This window comes from Equus przewalskii, chromosome 27, assembly GCF_037783145.1.
Source record: "Equus przewalskii isolate Varuska chromosome 27, EquPr2, whole genome shotgun sequence".
NCBI lineage: Eukaryota > Metazoa > Chordata > Mammalia > Perissodactyla > Equidae > Equus > Equus przewalskii.
In genome coordinates, this window is record NC_091857.1 from 30,128,281 (window position 1) to 30,148,682 (window position 20,402).

The 20,402-nt window shown below is 35.5% G+C and overlaps 2 protein-coding genes across 8 annotated transcripts in view; one reads left to right on the plus strand and one right to left on the minus strand.

The window, feature by feature from the left end:
• Positions 1-19,240, plus strand: part of SON (SON DNA and RNA binding protein) — a 32,914-nt gene extending 13,674 nt beyond the window's left edge. Inside the window, exons 5-13 of one of the 6 annotated variants that reach the window (XR_011533732.1) lie at positions 1,696-1,842; positions 2,031-2,219; positions 9,826-9,936; positions 11,028-11,144; positions 14,634-14,713; positions 15,395-15,542; positions 17,338-17,409; positions 17,517-17,632; positions 18,120-19,240. Coding sequence is in view for 4 of the 6 variants with exons in the window: in XM_070597182.1 (XP_070453283.1) it covers positions 1,696-1,842; positions 2,031-2,219; positions 9,826-9,936; positions 11,028-11,144; positions 15,395-15,542; positions 17,338-17,409; positions 17,517-17,632; positions 18,173-18,331 (1,059 nt within the window). In the remaining 2 variants the exon portion in view is untranslated. Of the gene's footprint in view, positions 1,524-1,695; positions 1,843-2,030; positions 2,220-2,318; positions 3,130-9,825; positions 9,937-11,027; positions 11,145-14,633; positions 14,714-15,394; positions 15,543-17,337; positions 17,410-17,516; positions 17,633-18,119 lie in introns of those variants that run through there. The other 5 variants (XR_011533733.1, XM_070597183.1, XM_070597182.1 and 2 more) reach the window with 5 other exon arrangements.
• The window catches only part of DONSON (DNA replication fork stabilization factor DONSON), a 27,993-nt gene continuing 8,292 nt past the window's right edge, over positions 702-20,402 (minus strand). The window contains exons 10-11 of one of the 2 annotated variants that reach the window (XM_070597202.1): positions 20,046-20,191; positions 702-842 (exon numbers count right to left, since the gene is read on the minus strand). In XM_070597202.1, coding sequence (XP_070453303.1) covers positions 20,054-20,191 — 138 coding nt within the window. In that variant the 3' untranslated portion in view covers positions 702-842; positions 20,046-20,053. Of the gene's footprint in view, positions 843-17,893; positions 20,192-20,402 lie in introns of those variants that run through there. The other variant, XM_070597203.1, reaches the window with a different exon arrangement.

The following is a 20,402-nucleotide window of genomic DNA, read 5'->3' on the forward strand; positions in this document are numbered from 1 at the left end:
TTTTAGAAGCCAAACTGACTGAGGAGTGGGACGGTTCGTTTGAATGGAGGAGGTGTTGAGTGAGCAACACGCAGAAGCTCGCCTACAGTTTCGTTTCCATTCACGACGTGTTCACTGATCGCCACGAGTGTACTGCATATACGCAAAGACACAGACAATCTTCAGAAATGATCTTTTGCCACCGGAGCTTGGAAATTAATGAGAATAGCTGGCCATTGCCTGAAAGGAACTTCTTTCGCATCAACATTTCGGGTTTTGGCTGTTTGGTACCAGCCATTGGTGATAATGGCCAGCCATTATCAGTTCTTCCTGCGGTTCGGGTTTTGGCAGTAACATATATATTTTAAACACATTTTTGTTTTTAAGAATTTGATCTTTTCACTTGAGGCTTTTTTTTTGGCTTTGTTTTATTATTAATATTATTTTTGTTTTTTGGGGGAGGGGGGAGGGAGGATGCTGAAATATTGCTGCTAGGATCCAGAAGTACCACATTGTTTCATATATTGAAACTTGTTATTGGCTAGCCTTATGCCAGCCTGCCACTGTCAATATATTCTGTTCCCCTTGGTTACAAGCTTGGTATACTCTGTGTTTTTGGCTAAATGAGCTTTTTATCCTATTGTAATATTTTCAATTGATAATGGATGTGACAGATTCTGCTTGTATAGAGACAAGTCCACCCAAACTTACTCTGACCTTTTTATAAAGCCAGGTAATGAAGTCTGTTCCTTTGCTTCTCAGGAAGGAATTGACTCTGCTTTTTGTGTCAGACCTCATCAGTCATACCTTCTCCATCATGCCTTATTTTCCATTCTTGAGTTCTGTTCCTTTAGAGAGTCGACCTACAAAACATTTATGGAGAGACATGTTGCTATCTAACCCAATCGCATATATTTCAGATCTTTTATTTTGCCATACATTTGGGGGATCATTAGTTTCTTACTCTGTTTTCCCACTTAGATTTATTACAATATGAATTACAGCTCTTTTTTTTTAACTTAAGGACCTAGTAAAGGTTTTTATTGCTTGCTTATCAAATCCAAGCTCCTTATCCAAGACCTTGTGAACACTTAATATTTCCCTATGTTTTTAGCCTCATCTTCTGCCCTCTTGTCCCTTCTAATAAGTTTCTTCTCACCTTTTTACCACCACCTAACTAGGATGACTTTCTTGTCTTTTCCCTGCCAGTCCTTATTCTTAACTATGAAAATCTGGCTTAGAATTCTTCAAGGAATATCCCTTGATTATCAAATTCTGCCTGATTCTGTTCTCTCTTAGGCTTTTGTTCTTTCAGCACTTACGTATTCAGTTTGTATTATATCAGTTTGCACTTGTTAATTGTGTTGCTCTGTAAAAGCGTTCCTCAGTTATCTCATGTGTATGTATTCTGTCTCTTGAACTAGATTGTAAGCTCCTTGGGAGCAGGGACCATGTCTTTTACTTTTTTTTGTATTTCCTGGACAGTGCCCAGTACAGTGCTCTGCACATAGTAGGTGCTCAATAAATGTTGTTGACTGACTGACCACCTAGAGTGTGTTTAAATCATAGCAAATTAGCTGAGTGACCTATCACTAACCTATCATTAATCTTGTCTTACTTTTGGAAGTTGATTTTATGTGGTTTTGATTCTTTTAAGAAATTGTATGTTCTGCATAAAGTGTAAGATTTATCTCTTGTTTGTTTTTATTTTTTAAGAAATGCAAACAGATCGCACAGAGTAAAGAAGATGATGATGTAATAGTGAATAAGCCTCATGTTTCGGATGAAGAGGAAGAAGAACCTCCTTTTTATCATCATCCCTTTAAACTCAGTGAACCCAAACCCATTTTTTTCAATCTGAATGTGAGTATTAACGTTTATGGGTTGATGAAACAGCACACATAAGGAACTCAAATTTAAGTAAAACTCAAATGGAATTTAGTTTTTTAATTTATGGCTTATATACTGTGAGCAATAACAAACAAAATCACTTTCAGATTATGTTGAAAAAAATCTGTTGAGTTTTAATTGAGAAATACATTGCTTTTTAGATTGCTGCAGCAAAGCCAACTCCACCAAAAAGCCAGGTAACATTAACAAAAGAATTTCCTGTGTCATCTGGATCTCAACATCGAAAAAAAGAAGCAGATAGTGTTTATGGAGAGTGGGTTCCTGTAGAGAAAAATGGTGAAGAAAACAAAGATGATGATAATGTTTTCAGCAGCAATTTGCCCTCTGAGGTAAGTAAGGAATATTATGTATTTTTCCTTTTTTATACGTGAATCTGCCATTTTATTGTTATTTTATATCTGATTTGGATTCTGTTTCACTCTTCTTAGGGCCGGGTTAAACGGCAGGGCCGGGTTAGACGACAGATGAAACAACCCGCAGCTTCTCATTTGACAGTAACTCGATGCAATTCACTTTGTGGAACCAAGCCACAAAGTGAAAAGCATCGAATTGCAGAGAACAGTGTTATCACATCCCTACCCAACATTGGGCCCTCCTTGCACTTGTGGGAAGGTAGCCCAAGGTACAACTATTTAGCTTCCCGTTTTGCTTCAAGGCTCTATAGCTCTAGATTTTGGTGGTAGCAAATTTACTGGGTGGAGGGACTGAGCAGAGAGAGGCAGATCCTCAGGTTCAACACAAGAACTGGATTGGAAAAGGTCATTGTAGGCTTATGTGAGCATCTTGGATACATAGCCCATTGCCTTTAAATAACGGTAATTTGTTACTATTTCTCTGGGTTGTTTGTCAGATAGCCTTTAGTTTTAATCGTTTTCCCTTCCCTGTGCTACCTTGGCCCTTTTGAATTCTTGTGTTTAACCTAATGCTCAGCCTTGGTACTTCATTTCCCTTCTCCTTCCCCTCTTTGCTACTATTAAAAGTTGGAGAAGTGGAATTCACATCTTAATTTCCAAGAGGCTATAGTTGTATCTTGTCAAAATGACGCAGTAATAACACCAAGTGTCAAAACAACCCCATTAAAATGCTGCCTGATTAAATAATGTGCTGCTAAATATAGTGCACATGAAAACAGCAAGACTGTATATATATGTAAATATATATATATATCTGTATCTTTGTATGTATCTCTGTATCTGTACCTTTGCTGTATCTTTTAATAAACAGTTTACTTTTATTTAACTTGTTGTGCAAAATCACGCTTGGGGGATCTGGGAGGGTGGAGACTTACTAGGGGGGTGGGAGTTTTAAATGATACCATAGACTAGTCATCACCTCTTGCCCTTGGTTTCCAAAGCCCAGACATTTGTCCAAGGACTGGACTAGATATCTGATGCCCCTACAGTGTGGGACTTCTTCCCTACTTCCTTTGCTTGCAGCCCTGGGATATGTAGGTCAGAGAGACCTGTACTGTTCACCTTCAGGTTCCCTTCATTGGCCATATCATCTTCTTCCACTAAACACCTCCAATATTACAAATAAACAAATCCTGTTTATAAAATCAGAAAGTGAACAGAACCCAAATCAGAAACGTTTTTGGTAGTAGTTTTTGTCCCTTAAGCAATTCACAGGCGACATTTTCACTGTTTCGTTTTTTTTTTTTTGACCTGCGGCATTTTAAAAGAGCAAGTTCTTTACAATGAAGTTGGACATGATAACTAACCAGTGCACCTTACAGTCACCAGTGATGATCTGTATTTACATGAGGTTCAACAGTTGAAGCAAGTTATACCATCACCAGTGAGGGAGGGATAGCTGGTTGGGACAACAATATTTTAGTGAAACCAGTTGAGTAGCTCAGTTGCTAATCCCCACATCAGGCTACGTGCACATATCACGAGGGAAAAGGTTAACTGATAATTTGCAACTGACTTAAATCTTGTAGTAGCTGCATATAAACCATAAGAGGCCTGAACAGACTTATTTATAAATTCTGATACATATGCTTTTAGTAATTTCTTGCAGATTAAGCATTTGACAAAGAGTTGGAAAAAACATAGGGAGATTATTTATGTGAGAAAAATTTTCCAATGGAGTGAAGCCCTATAAATATTGCAAAATTCCAAGGGATTTTCCTGCGAAGATAAGTGACTATAACTATTTTAACTTGAGTTGAACATGGGGAAAGTGCTTAGTGAATCCTGATGATGATGTTTCTTTTTGGTTGAGATTTATATGTGTGTATTGATATATATTTTTGACCTTCAGTACTCAGCCATTTTCAGTTTTAAAACTGACAGTGAGGTGTCTTAGCCTTATCTTTTACCAAAACTGATTGTCAGATTTTAATTAAATGTTGGAGGGAGTTATTCCAAAGGAATCCTGGGGGAAAAGGTGGGTATTCAATTTTATAATAAGGAGTCTTTTATTAAAGCAGGGGGGAAGAATTCTGTTCAGAGGGCTAAACAAATGAAGATTTCTATGGAGGGAGGATATATACACCTATTTGATATCAGAACTCTTCAAGCTAGTTTCTTAGAAGATTAGACTCAGAAAAGACAGGTTAGCTTTAAGCAAATATTCCCCAGATGTTAGGAGGAAAAGAGACAGGATTTTGTTTTGCTTGCAGGTCTCTGCTTTTACCTAGCAGTAATAGTAAACACTAGAAGAAAGGTTCACAGTATAACATGTTTAATTCTAGGTATTTAGCTGTATCTTACAAATATATTTCTAAGATTAATGATGTATGAACCAATGTTTGTGGAATACCATTGGTGACATTTTATGGGGATATTGATCCTTTTGATTCCCTGTCGGGTTGAAATAAAGGCTTTATAGAGTAAAGGAAAGTTCTTTTAAATGGTCAATATTTTAACTGGATAGTATTTTTTACTTTTTTTTACCAATGGAGTTTGTGGTTCTTTAGTTTTGAACATAAAACATTTAGGCAAAGATCACAGATTTTATCTCAGCTTTGCCATAATCCTCAATCCTACCGATTGTCTTGCACATGAGTGCTCTTTGACTTAAGTTTTGAGTGGATAGACGTGGATGGATCAACATAAATCCGTATCTTACGGAATATCAACTCATCAGACTGTGCCCTACTGCCATAGCATCGTCTTCCTAACCAGAAGCCAGCCAGCATCATCCTCAGTAAGGAGTGACTGCAGAACTTTGACCATATTTGTGTGAATTTGAGTTATGAAAAATGTTGGAAAACTAATATCTTAAAATTGTCCTCGGGGGCCTTAATTCTTGGTAATAATGTTAGCAAAGGCTTATTGGGTAGAAGATTTAAATGTAATATTTGACGTAAAATTTCCTTCCGTTTATTATCAATCATCAATGTTTTAAAGGTCCAGAGGTAGCTCCATTTAGGTCTAGTGATTGCTTACATGTTAAGATAATTTTTCTCAGGCAGTGTGCTTGGTTCGTATTGTTGCAGAATAGTTCCACATCCCAGTGGAGCTAAAATTCTCTTAGGTTTAGAAGCTCTAAAGGTAGAAAGTTTAGGGAAGCTAAGTTTTTTGGGGTGAGATGAAAATTTTAATTGGAAATTAAACATATAGGTTCTGGTGCTAGAGTGTGTTAAGTACAGCCTTGTTGTTCATTCTTTTCTTCTTAGATTCTTCTAGGTGATTAATGCTGAATGTCTTGGAACCATTTAATGGGTTAGCTGTTTTCCGGTTATAAATCATTTAGATTAAATGTATAAGTTAACTAAGAGTTGCATTAGAGAAGTTTATATGATATAATAGAAAGGTTCATAATTTATTTTTCAAAACTAACCAAACACATAACTGAGACATTCTGTATTTAGTGTGGCTTTTGTTTTTGCAGTTGTCATTTCCTTTTTTATAATGAACCGCTCTGTATTCTTTTATAAGTATTTTAAAATCATGTTTTATATATAGGTCAGATGCCTCTTTAGTTCTATTTTCTTAAAATTTTCCTTTTATACCATCTTTTAATTTGAGATACCTGCAATTACCTGTGTTGAAGATAATTTTTGTATTACAGGAGTTACTTTTCTTATTTCCTAATAATTCTCTTTAGCTCTTTTATATCCTTTCAGTGACTTTCTAAAGAAATACTTAGGTACTTGTTCTATTTCTGTAAACAGTTGGGTAACAAAACGGGGAAGTAAATTGACTTGGAAGAATTTTTTAAATGAGGAAGATACAGAAAGTACATGATTATAACTTAGGCCATGAAATGCATGCTACATGGTGCCAATTACTTTGTATATTTCATTATTCCTGACACCTTTTTTAGGTTATAGAAGAAGTAGTAATCTGTTTTGCTGCTAAAGTAGAGAAGTCAAATAACTTGGATAGGTGTTTATTAAGGTGAGAACTGGAATTATAATCCAGGAACACTCTCAGGTAGATTTCACCGTTTAGACCAAGGCCTAGGGAAAAGGAAATTAAACACCCGCTTCCCCAATATTATAATACCTAGAATATTACTACACAATCATAATTATACTTTATACATTAGGTAGAAAGTCTGTAGTGTATCTGTGGAAACAAATAAGGCTTGTTGATGACAACTTGATAATAATATTCTGTGAGATTTAAGATTCTTTTTATTCCAGTTTTTAGAATGGCTTTTTAGCGTCATTTTTTGGGTACCTTTCACACATTCCTGTTTCTGAGCAACATTAAAAGATGGTTAAGGCTCTAAAAACTCTATAGTATAGTTCACTATATTCCGTATATACACGCACACGTGCTGTATAGTCCAATACGGTGGTCACTAGCCACCGAAAAGTCAGTTCCTTAATTGCACTAGTCACATTTCATAATGCTCCTTAGTTGTCACTGTAGAAAATTCTGTTGGACGGTGCCGCTCTAAAGGGTAGCTGTGATATTTTATGATTGTTTTAATACTGATGTGTAACATTTGGTCTAGTCTTTGAATATTAATGCTTTGGAGATTATAGTGAGCTTTTATGCATTATTGCATATTCTGAGTTACCTTGAAAACCTGGAAACATGCTTGGTTCTTTTTTGAAAGAAAAGCAGGCTTTTTGATGCAAACTCTTGAGGATCCTTAAAAGGTTAAGATAATCCTAATTCATTCTATTTTGAGTATGTTGCTTCACATTAAAAAATATGAATATGAAATTAATAGTCAAATTACTATTTGGTAATAAAGTTTTGACATGAACTTGCAGTTCACTTGGTAAGCCTGTTGAAGACTAAATAAAGTTGTATTACCTCAGGAGAAAAAACTAGTTGTAATTTTATCTAAACTAAGTTTTATTAAACGTTAAGGTTTTGGTATATTAAAATTTCGTTTAGAGTGAGGTGTGCATTTAACATAAAATATTACTGAGAGGGGCTTGCCTGGTGATGTAGTGGTTAAGTTCGTACACTCCACTTTGGCAGTCCAGCTTTTACAAGTTCACATCCTGAGTGCGGACCTACACACCGCTCATCAAGCCATGCGTGGTGGCATCCCACATACAAAATAAAGGAGGATTGGCACAGATGTTAGCTCAGGGCCAATCTTCCTCACCAACAAAAAGAAAAAAAAATATTACTGAGATTTGAATGAAATTTCATCCTGAGGATAAATGATGAGGCATTTAGATAACCTGCTTACTCAGTAAAGTCTTCAAGAGAAAAAAGGATAAAGATATGTCTTCAGAAGGATGAATTTACAGATAGATATATTCATTTGCTTTCCACTTGGGAAGAATCAGTTGTATTCTAGAAAATTTGGAGTTTTCAGAGCCATCTTAACTACATTTCTGTAGCTAATTTATAGTTGGAAATGGGGGGGTCAGTGCTTGGGATGGTGGGTAGATAGATTTCCCTCAGTATCTCCTTTGAGTTTAGAGTTTTTATGATAAAAACCTATTATTTATACCTAAACACCCTAACACCTAGATTTATGGACTGCTGTGAAACCCAAAATAATGCTGGCAAGGCTAATGAGCAATACTTGAGATATATTTGGTGGGCCTCCAAAAATTACATCAATAATCCTATGTAATCCTAAGGAAACTTCTAAAGTAGGCCAAAGGAACATAAATTTTGACCTGAAATATCTGGGTTCCCATTTAAAGTCTCAGCAGTTAACTAGAATTATAATAGAAGTAAGTGAAAAGTGAACATACTAAGTTTTTTAGCGTTTCAGTCTGACTGCTTAGATTATTTCTTATGGGCCCTAGAAATATTCCAATTAGTGTGGATAATTTACTAATTTGATTAAGAAATTAAGATCTTTGATTCATGAGATCTACAGACAGTCTCATAAGCAATTACAGAATTAATTCAGTTTAATTTTGCTTTCATTTTAAGGCAATATGTAAGAATCTATACTTTGTGGAAGAAAAATTTCACTGAAGGAATATTATTAGGTGATTTAGCAAAATAATTAAGAATGGAGTGATTAAGGGGTTCTGAAGGTAGGAAATATTTACTCATAGTCATATACCCTTCTCTACTATATAGGTCTTGTTTTTACAACAAGTATTTATATGCAATACACAGTCAAATTACAGGTGGTAGCCTTCGCTTAGCTTTTTGAAAAATCCTTAGCTAACTTATTTTACTGACTTCCTTATGTTAGTCATATCTTTACAGTACTTACTAATCATTCTTTGTATATGAACATAGGAAAACCTTCCCATGTCAGATAAGCATTCTTCCAAAAACGAATTTTCTTGGGTGAAATAACTAGGAAATATTAATGGGTTAAGTTGTGTAAGAAGAAAAACAAGTATTAAGAATTGGTGAGTTGATACAAATCAATCTGAGCTCCTAATGTTAGAACAAAAAACATCAAATACTTAGTTGATAGGTTTTCCCTTGTGTGGTTGTGCCTTCCACAAATCTGACAAATTGGGAATTTGCTCTAAAGAGGAGGGGACTGACTACCTTTAAGAATTTTCCTGGACATTATGAAGCATTTTAAGAAGTTAAACCATAGTCACTTCTGCCTAGCATAAGGTTTTTACAGGTAGAATATGAGCTTTGAAAAGAAAGATCTAAGACATTTCAAATGTATTTTATTTTAAATGTTTAATTTATGTTAATCCCGAAGAAATTTTTTTTTGAGGAAGATTGGCCCTGAGTTAACATTTGTTGCCAGTCTTCCTCTTTTTGCTTGAGGAAGATGGTCCCTGAGCTAACATCCTTGCTGGTTTTCCTCTACTTTGTATATGGGACGCTGCAACTGCATGGTCTGATAAGCTGTGTGTAGGTCCGTCTATGCCCTGGATCCGAACCTGTGAACCCTGGGCCGCCAAAGCAGAGTGCTCGAACTTAACCACTGCCACTGGGCTGGCCCCCCAAAGAAATATTTTAACTTTGGTCATAAATGTATATACACTATGACAAAAGATTAATTTATTTATATAATCATTATATTCTTTGAAGAAAATGAGTCCTTAAGACTGAACTATATCTATGAACAACGCAAGAAGGTGAAAAGACGTGCAGATGAGTGAGAGATCATCCACACGATAGTTTTCTGCTTGCTTATTCAAGAATCTTATTGCTTCTGAAGGTTATGCTAATAAGTAGGGTAAAATGAAAACTACTGATGAGTATGAAATTAATAGTTCAAAAATAGTTAAAATTCTCAGTTCACTATAAATAACTATTTTGTTAGTGAAGCCTAGAGATTTTTAAGTCCTTTGTGGAACTTTCTATGATCATAATTTGATACAGTAGAAAATATGACATCAAATTCTGGGTTGAGTTCAACTGCTGCCTCTGATACTTTGTAACTTACCTTAAACGATCCTTGTCTACTTTCTAAGGTTATTTTACCTTTTTGAATCTTCTTCCTAGTTTACAAGATTATTAATAGATGACTGTTATTTTGTTTTTGACATGTAGCAACTAAAGATATGAGCATTTTTCAGAATGTAGGGGGTCTATTGTAATTTGAGATAATTATCTATGTTTTCTTTCTTAGCCTGTGGACATTTCTACAGCAATGAGTGAGCGGGCGCTTGCTCAGAAAAGACTCAGTGAGAATGCATTTGACCTTGAAGCAATGAGCATGTTAAATCGAGCTCAGGAACGGGTATGTAGCAGTTTTAATGTCTAAATGAGATTTTTGCTAACTAGATGGTTGTGACATAAGCAAAGTCTGTGGCATGCTGTTGAAATGTAGGTCTTTATCTTGAAAATCCAGGAAAATAAATCATTTATCTTAATTAGCTAGTTTAGTTTAAATGAGATCAGCGATTTGGGGCCTGATCATTCATTCATTAAATGTTTATTGTGTACTATGTGGCAGGAACTTTTTCTTGAGGGAATGAAAGAAAAAAATTCCCTGCCTTCGTAGAGTTTATAATCTGGTCTATTATAACAGCTAAGTGCCCCTAATAGTCCTGTGAGATTTAGGCACTATTATGAGTTCCTGTTTCCCAGCTGAGGATACTGAGGTAAAGTGTGGTTAAGTGATGCCCAAGGTCACAAAACTAGAAAGTGAGGGAAGTGGGGATTCAAATCCAGGTAGTCTGAGTCCAGAGTCTACGCTTTTCACAATGGACAGCTTCTCTGTTTCTCCTCTACTTTTCTATGGTAGAGCTGTATGGAAACATAAGTACATGTTCAGACAGAGAGGAAATACATTGCCCTACAATACCAGGTGTTCACTAAATAAACTTTGAATGAATGACAACTGATTCTTGAACCATCACAATGAATGCTGGTGATAATGTAGTGCACAGTTTTTAAAGAAAGCCGTTTATGTGTTTGAACCAATTTCCTGTATTTATTACTCTTTAAGCATATATCTTGAATTTATTCTGGATTTATAATACTTTAAATAATGTAATTAATTAAAAGCTCAGGCTATTATGACATTTATCTATGTGATCTTTTTAAAGAATGAATATTAGAGCTACGCTTTTAGTTGTTAGAGATGTATCTCAAATCTTGTTATTAATGGGATTCATTGAATTTTATCAAACTGCTTGGGAGTGTTTAGGAAAACAGTTAAGTATGTATAAATTCAGTGTATTGTTTTAAAAGGTGAATGTTCAAGTCTGTTATTCAGCCATTTCAGGAACTAAATAAACCATTTCATTTAGAGAATTGTTAATACCATGACACTTTAACTAGATAAGTAATTTTACTTAGTTAATTGAGGTGTCTTCCTTTCTTCAGATTGATGCCTGGGCTCAGCTGAACTCTATTCCTGGCCAATTCACAGGAAGTACAGGAGTACAGGTTCTGACACAGGAACAGTTGGCCAATACTGGTGCCCAAGCCTGGATTAAAAAGGTACACAACATAGGCACATACAAAAATGTCCAAGTACAAAGTTAAAATCTTTTATAAAATGTTTTATTAAAAATGCACTAAGAGGCCAGTGACTCTAACCAAAGTTCATGAGTAAATTTGCTATGTGTATATACTCCAGGATGGACACTGAAGACGGACCTGATTCATGAGACAATGGCAAATGTATAAATATGGCTCAAGAGCCACTCAGTTTATATCCTGAGGTTATTTTTATTATTGCTGCTGCTGGTTTTTGTGGGGTGGTTTTTTACTACTGTGTTTAATGCTAACAGTGTATCTCAGGTGCTGTTCAGAATATTCCACAGTTCCTGTTGGACTACTAATTTCAAAGCAGTGGTTCTCAAAGTTTTTCTCAACATGGGATACTTTATTACAGGTTTATTTTTGGTGGATCACTGCCCCCAAGAGCCCTGTACCACCCCAATTTTCCGTTCCTCTGTTCCTCTGTCCTTCTTTCCCTTTCCTTAGTGCCTGCACCCTCCTCTAAGCTCCCTAGGCCCCTTTCCTCACCCCTCTTGTGATCTCTAGCCTCAGGTCCCTGTGGTTGTCAGCTGTTAGTTGCAGCAAGTGGTTGGGTGCACCCAGTGTTAGCAGTGCATGTGGTGATTTTGCCATGGGACTGGAAGGCTGGGGAGGATGCCTGGAGCGTGGGGTGGGCATTGCTGAAGGGTGGTGAAGGGAGTGGGATGGAGATGGAGAATACTATCTGTGGACCACCATTTAGGCCCTGGTGGCCTCTGGTGATCCACAGGCTGAATTTGAGAACCACTGATCTCATGAAGAAACAGGATATGTAAGACATAAATTCAAGGGAGAGGACGGACGCCCCGTGCTGTGAAGATGTAGGTGCTCCTGGTTTCAGATTCCTGCAGTGAGACCTGTGAACTCCACCTACGACTGCCTCATTGTTGGGGGAGTCTTAGGTGGTTAAGAAGGGCTTTCTGAAGAAATGTGTTCTGGTGAAGGGACATGGTGTGGTTGGATGGGCAATGGGAAATTTGTTTCAGGAGTACTGGCAACATAGCTGTGCTCAAACTGGGAGGCTGTGTGGTCTAATGGATTGGGAAGGTTTCTTTATCCCGCTGTACTCCTGACTCCTTTTGTGATTATGGGCAAGTAATTACTTGGCATTTCAGTCTCTAAGGGTCACGTGAAGACAAGTGCTTATTACTCCCTTACAGGGTGGTAATCAGTAATGTGATGAGTACTATAGAGGATTGCCGTGAGTGCTAGTGAATGAGATGAATTTCTGAAAAGGACTTTTAGTTGCTTTGGACCTTTTAATATCATAACATTTATTTCAGTTTTGATAGTGTTTTATCACTGATGGTCCTCTTATTAACAAATTAATGCAAAACATTATATATTCTCACTTTGCTTGCCAGTTTTGGGGGGAAATACTTGCATTAATATGTGTATAGTGAGTACACGGTCAGATTCATTACAAGATTACAACTTATGTAGTTTACTAGTGTTTCGTGTTGGAAAAAAGATGATAATCTAGCAAAATATTTTTAAGTTTGAATTAATTTTGTACTGATTGTATTACAGTTTTTAAAATATGAAAGTGATTTGCATAGTATTTGGAAAGTGGCTTTCATCTCATTGGGAAGAATTAGAAACGTATATCTATGTCTTTAACAGTTTTAATTCTTTAATGTTATTTAATACTATTTAATCTTGAAGCTGGGTACTCAGTATTTCAGGAAATTAGAATTGAAGCTTATCTGGTGTATAGGTACATAATAATTAAATAGTCATGTACATTACTAGGTAGAAACTTGGGAATGTGATTCCAGTGCATAATTTTGGTCTTCATTGGTATAAAGAAGTGCTGATGCATAATGCTTGTATACTTCTAAACATCATGTTAACATAACTTTAAAAAAGTGAGTCTTTTACTGATTCAATTGATTTCCTGTAAACTTTCCCTTAATTTTTTTTGATTTCCAGTCTTGTAGGCAGTTGACTGATTTCAAATAAATAATTTACATCATTTAAAATGTAAATTTAATGTAAATTATTGATAAATTATCATGAGATAAAGATGTGTTCATTCATCAGACCAGATTTCTAAGTAGTTAGAGAAGAACGCAATGCTCTCAGGAAAATTTCAATTTATATGTTACTGAAGAATATTTGCTACTAATATCAATTAAGGAAGGAACATTTTATTTACAAAAATGAGCCAGAACATGTCGAAAAGTTATTAGGCAACTGAAAACTTAACACTTATCTTCAGTGGCAGAGAGATTTTACAAAACTGTCTACTTGTTGTGTTTAGAAAACTTTTTCAAATGATCATTTGGCTTTTATTGCCTCGCTGTAGCCCAGCACTCTTTATATATTAAATCCACATGAAATGCCAACATTTTCCATTTTATTTTTTAGTTTGTTACAGTATATTCTTAGATGAAAAAGAATAAGATTTTTAGTATTACTTGTCAGTAAAAAATTTTTAAATGGTTATTTATTTAAAAGAATCTTTGTTTTCTGGAATGAGATGATTTGGACATGACCCTGATGAATACTGTTTATTATTGTAGTCTCAGTAGATTAATCAGCTTTTTATGAGCTGTATACACACTGGGGTAAAGAAACAGATGACAATATTAGAGAATAGAAACAAAATCGGAAACCTGGGTTATTTGGGGATTTGTATTATACTCTGCACAGTTGCCCTTTTTTTTAGGAGTGTTTCCTGGAAAAGAGGGGCGGATGAACCTGGAAGTAAGTAAAAGTCATTTTAGGTGTGTAGCAACAAGGCAGTTGATATCCAAGCGTCAGCTAACTTTTCTCTTATACATCAACACTGCATGGCCTGCACCAAATAAGGAACTGAACCAGGGGTATGTTTCTACCTCCACAGCTGCCTCCTTCCATCAGAGCACTTTGTTGAACTTAATGTCTAGTCACACATCATTGGCATGTTTTTCTCCCCAGCATATAGTTAAAAAGCTGGGGAAAAAATAAGATTATACAGTTTTACTACTGTGTAAAAACAAGATTTTAAAAGTTCAGTATTTAACTTATCAATACAGGAATGATTAATGCATACTATTTCCAGAGCTATCAAAATTTTTGACTCCCTCTGTTGATAAGTTAATGACTTGCTATATATGTTTGCTAGAGAATATAAATCTAAACTTTAATAACAATGGGAAATAAGGCATGATTTGCAGATATATCTTACAAATTTTTAAAAAATGGTCATAAAGATCAACAGTAGAATTCAGTAGTTTGTTATATGTACATGGATGCCCTTTAAAAAGAGGCATCGCATTATTTCTTAATGTGCGGAAATAATCAGCTGTTGACCATGCTAATGTATATAGTTGTGCATCGTAGGACATTAAGTGGTTTGCTGCTTTGATGGAAATTATGGTTCAGTGGGTTGGATACAAGAGAGATGACTGTTCACAGAATAACCTGTGAACTTTCACCCCTCTGTATGGAAACTTGTTTCAGGGCCAAATCCTTGTAGCTGTCTTCTTGCCCCGGTCAGTGCCAGCCCTACTATTCACAACACTGCTGCTACCGAGGCCTAGGTATGTAAACATTTAAGGAGTTTTTTAAAAGTATTTTAACATCAAGATAGGTTTTAAAAGAATTCAAATTCAGTATGGTGTAATTTCAGGGTATTTTATATGATTGTCTTCCATTTCTTATTGTGTAAATTTAATTTAAAGAGTTATCTGTTTGCTTCATAGGAATTTTCTAAGTAAAATACTTACACTTGTTTGATGGTAGAATGGGGAAGAAAACTTTGGATGATAACAATATGCTTCTTCAGTGTCCAAACTATTTCTAAATGATTTCTGGGCTTTATCATTAACTAGGTACACCCGGGACAATTAATACTATTGACTGTTTTAACATTGCCTTCTTTTTATTTTGCAAGCTAAGAAGAGATACCAGTGAACCTAAATAGTGGACGAAAACAGGATTGTTCTCTTTTTTTTTTTGGAGGGGGGCACAAGGGGCCACTGTTTTAAAACTGCCATTTATTTGCCTTATTTGACTTTCAAAGTACTATTATGTTAATGTGAAAATAACTAGACCATACACACTACAGTATGTATATAAGTATAGAAGTATTTAAATTTAATTGCTATAATAACAGTTCTAGAAGTAAAATAAGATTTCTTTTTTTAAAAAGTTACACTGAGAATTTGTAGTCAAATTCTAACTGTAAAATGGGGACATTTTACCTTTCTTTCTTTGGATAGGATCAGTTCTTAAGAGCAGCCCCAGTAACTGGAGGAATGGGAGCCGTTTTGATGAGAAAAATGGGCTGGAGAGAAGGAGAAGGATTAGGAAAAAACAAAGAAGGAAATAAGGAACCTATCCTAGTTGACTTTAAGACAGACCGAAAAGGTAAGTGTTTTGGGGGAACGTTTATTATCATCCTTTAACATTAAGAGTTTCATTACCTTCATATATTCTTTTGATGTCAGTAATCCTGAACTGGGGGCACCACTTCTGGTGTATATATAGCTGTTTTTGGGAAAATTAAGCTCATTTTCAGTGGCTTATATCAATATAGGTGGAGACACTAATGCAACCTTTCCTATGTATTTTTTCTGTCTCAGCTATTGTATCCCATATAGTCTTCTTTCCTATTAGAATGCTCTTTTGTCTTCACCTTATAAACCCTTTTTGCTTGCCCCTCTTTTCTAGCTCAGTAATTGAGTTCTTCTGGGTTGGGGCTGGAGAACAGTAGACCAGCTGCTGACATCACTGTCACCTCTTCATACTGCCCTGTGTTCGGGGCACCTTGGAACTTTTCTGTCTGCCTGCATTTTGCTACTGTCCTCAGATACCTGGGGCGGAGGGCTGGAGGGTCTATCTATATAGCCTGCATCTAGTTGCTAAGTATTAAAAATATACTTACTGTACAGACAATTGGTAACTTTTAAATAATTTCCTCCCTTGGAATAATGTCGTAAGTAGAATCACTTGGGGCTGCCAGCTCAATGTGATTTCAGTAGCTTATTTAAGACTGATTTTTAGAAACTGGAAAATTTAAAACGGATATTTATTTTCCTTACCTTTGTAATCAAATAGAAAGTTGAAGTTAATGCAGTTAAATTATTCTGCCTGAATGAGTTTGGAAACTGACTACCTCTGACCAAATTATGTACTTAAAAAAATGTTTTGCATCAGAATTTCTACATTGTCATCCCTGTAGAATAGTCTGTTGCCATTTTATTTCAAATTGGAGGGAGTTTATTGTAATAGTGATATTCAAAAATAGGCTGGAAATAACATGAGAATCATCCTATGATGTAGTATTGGTTCAAAGTTTAAATCTGAAAAGGACATTGTGCCGATTATGTCACATTGACATTATATTGCTTATATAAGTTGAAAAAATTCTGTGTCATAAAAGGTGGTTTATTGGAACAAAATATCTGTGGATGCATTGTGTAATTCCAGGGAACATTTTCTTTGGAATTGTGCAACATGGCCTGGGTGTGGGAAAGCATACTAGCAGAATTAGCAAAGAACTGGTTGCAGAATTCCTACTAGGATAAATGGAAGTGGGCAAGCATTGAGTTTTAGAGAGTAACATAGTTAGATCCCTTTGGAAAAGTAGGTTATGCAGTGAGGTTATGTTTGTCTTTTGAGAACATCTCACATTTGATAAGCCAGAAAGGGATTGTTTGCTGGGGAAAAAATGGACCCATTTATGCATACAGACAGCCTTTCTCACTTTACCTTTTATTTCCTTAGTGGCCTAAATCCTTGCCTTTTGGGGAACATACTTCTTAATTGAACATCATTTTTTAAGGGATGGGAGACCTTTAGATATCACTTGCAATAAATAGCCACTGCTACTTAAACGTACAAAGAAACAGACCTGGAGCTGTTGATAATTAGGGCACTTAATTTATATATGTATTCACATATTCTTGTGTTTTCTGAACATTTGATTTTTATACGATTTCCAATACTAAGGTATATGAAAATATAGATTTATATATTGAAACACAGCAAAAGAGAAGTCAAGATGGATATAGAAATCAAGGGTAATGAGAATTTATTGAATGTTTTATTTGAAGGCATGAGTTGAGGTTCAGGTTACTACAGATGGAATCGTCATTTTGCTGTTAAAATTTACAACTGCTGCTTTGAAATTTATTCAGTGAACGTTTGACTTTTTTTTAAGGTCTTGTTGCAGTGGGAGAAAGAGCACAAAAGAGGTCTGGGAACTTCTCTGCTGCAATGAAAGATCTGTCAGGTGAGAGACAGTTTTGAATTTCCTCTTCCCCATCGCTACCTTGAATTCATAATTTGTTGCCACAGATAGTGGAAATAATTAATAACTGGTTCTTTCTTTCTCTGCAGGCAAACATCCTGTCTCTGCCTTGATGGAAATCTGTAATAAGAGAAGGTGGCAACCACCTGAATTTCTCTTGGTCCATGATAGTGGCCCTGATCATCGCAAACATTTTCTCTTTAGGGTAAATATGAATTTCTGCATTAATTGTATACATTTAATAATTTGATGACAGTGTTAGAGGGCGAGGGATAAACATTATAGGATCACAGGATTAATATACTGTTTGTGGGTTGGGAGTGTTTATTTGTGTGGGTAGAGTGGTGGGAGTTTTAAACATTTACGTGTGCTTAAAGTGACCTGTAATATACTGTTTTTAAAAATGTTGGAGGGAAGGATGTGGGCAAAATCTGGTGAACAATTTGTTGACATTTTCTACTGGAACTTGGGGAATTAATTTAGTAGTTTTATCAGGCCCTTTTTTTTTTTCTTCAATTTGGAGACCTGCTCTTAACTTGCAGTCCCTTTTCTTCTGGGTTGAGATTAATTTGACTTATGTAGTATGGGTTTTATATTTTTATAGATTATTTTTCTAGCATTTAGTGAAAAAATAAAAAGCTAATAGATATTAAAGTTTGATGCTGTTCTTATTGTATGTTTTTCTTGAATAGGTATTGAGAAATGGAAGCCCTTACCAGCCCAATTGTATGTTTTTCTTGAATAGGTATTGATAAATGGAAGCGCTTACCAGCCCAGCTTTGCCAGCCCTAATAAGAAGCATGCTAAAGCCACAGCAGCTACTGTGGTTCTTCAAGCAATGGGCCTTGTACCAAAGGACCTCATGGCTAATGCCACTTGCTTCAGGAGTGCCTCACGTAGATAGATTGAGGTTTTATATTAATCATTTCAGATAATTTTACTCTGCATCAAAATGTACTTCCTCTTTAATGTTGTAAATATCTGGCAATTTAAGACATTGTGTAAAAAGCAATCTGTACAAAACATCTCCAGGCTTTGATTTTTGTACCATGGAAATTGTATTTAACCATACAGGGTTTTGGTATGTTTATATTGTTTACCTTAGTGATGTATTTGTTTAAGTGGCTAACATCCAAACGATTGTTTGAAGGCATCCGTAATCTTCAGTGTGGAATGTTAAATAACGCTTTTATACTGTATTTTGTACTATGATATAACTTCCCTTCCTTATGGCTAGGCTGCTGTAACACTTGCCTGTAATCAGTGAAGGGCTGTGCACCTTGTACTAGTTCACAATGGGTTCTGCTGGACAGATACTGGGCCAGTGTTATTGAGGTAATCAAGCAAGATCTGTTCCACAGGGCTAATGCCACCATCTTCCCTTAAAATTTTGTAGAGGTTATAAAAAGAAAGTGGTATGTTGTGTGATGATCAGCACTAAGTTCTGTGTTCCCGTCAAAGCCACTTGGGCCATGAGAAGGGAGTCGAAATTAACTCCAACTAGAATTTTACTGCAGAAGCCAAGTACATTTAGTATGGCATTGAGTTGTGATATAGTTTTACTTTGATGTGCATTTTGAATTTCAGCTACACCTAGATAGACGTAAAATGATAATTAAAATGCTGTAACCAACTTATCTAATAAAATCGGCACCCAGCCATTATTTTGTTGACTATGAGAAAGTTTAAGTTTATGTTAATTTTTAGGGTCTGATAGAATATTTCATGTGTATTACAGTGGTATTCATATGCTATGTCTCTAAACTTTATTTTCAAAAGCTTAAGGCCCAAATATAAACTTCTCTGGAATAAATGTGGTGTTTTATTTTCTGGATTTTTATAACATGAACAAATACTTCTTCACTAAATACTATTATTTCTTTACCCAATGCTTTTGATTTCTAAGCACTTTTATTTAGAAAATTTGAATTATATATACACACACACACAAATACCTACAAGAACGTTAACTACTACTTTGCTGTGACAGCCGAGCATACTTTACAACTCAACACTATTCTGTACGGAATACAAAATACCCTTAGCTAAATTAACATGCAGTAAAAAAACAATATATTTGAGAATAGAGGAATTGTAAATCAGTAGGAGAACTACTAAGCTGGGAGCATCAACAATCAGCTCAGTAGATATTATCTACATTTGTTTTCTACCTTTATGAAACGAGAACCTGCCAATAATCCTAGGTAAATTGTTTAACTGTGCCCGGATGCCATTAGTCACAATGCTGTGAGATAGTTGATACTAACTTAGCCTCAATTTCCCATTTGCAAGGAAACACATTGTTTTCTACTCAGTTTATAATTAGGTTGTAGGGAGCTAGAATTCTCAATCAAGTTGAGGTGTTTTTAAACGTTTCACTTATTTTCACACCTGAATATAATCAAAATAGTAAAAAAATGTTGATTTGAAACCTCAATTCTGCTTAGCGCATGTAGTAAAAGTTAAATGTAACAAGATTAATGTTTATAAACATTTGAATGTTTTAAATTTCCTTTCTTTTTCAACTTCCAAAATGAACTTTAAAGCCAAAGGTATAAGAATCTTGAATTTCCTTGCTAGAAGGCTTTTTTTTCCTCATAGACTCCTTTTAGGCTTACTTTGGTGTTCAGGATCTCCAATTATAAATGTAGTCACTCATTTTCACATGCCGTAAAGATGATTTCCCCAGCACTGGTGTTTGACTAAGTTGGTCCAGAGTCTTAGGGTGCAACCCACAGTTAGCAAGCTCCTCATGAACGGTCTCCTGTGGAAATTTGTATGTGAGTCAGTAAAAAGCCCATCAGTCTTTGAACACTGAGTTTTTAATAACTACTATGGGAACTTTCACAAATAAATGCTGTGTTCATGTTTATAAGGTAGGGGCAAGTCATCATCATTGATAGAAGTTGACCCTAAGAATTTTTGCATAGTGACAGCATCCAAAAATATTAATTTGGGTTATTTTTCTAAGTCTA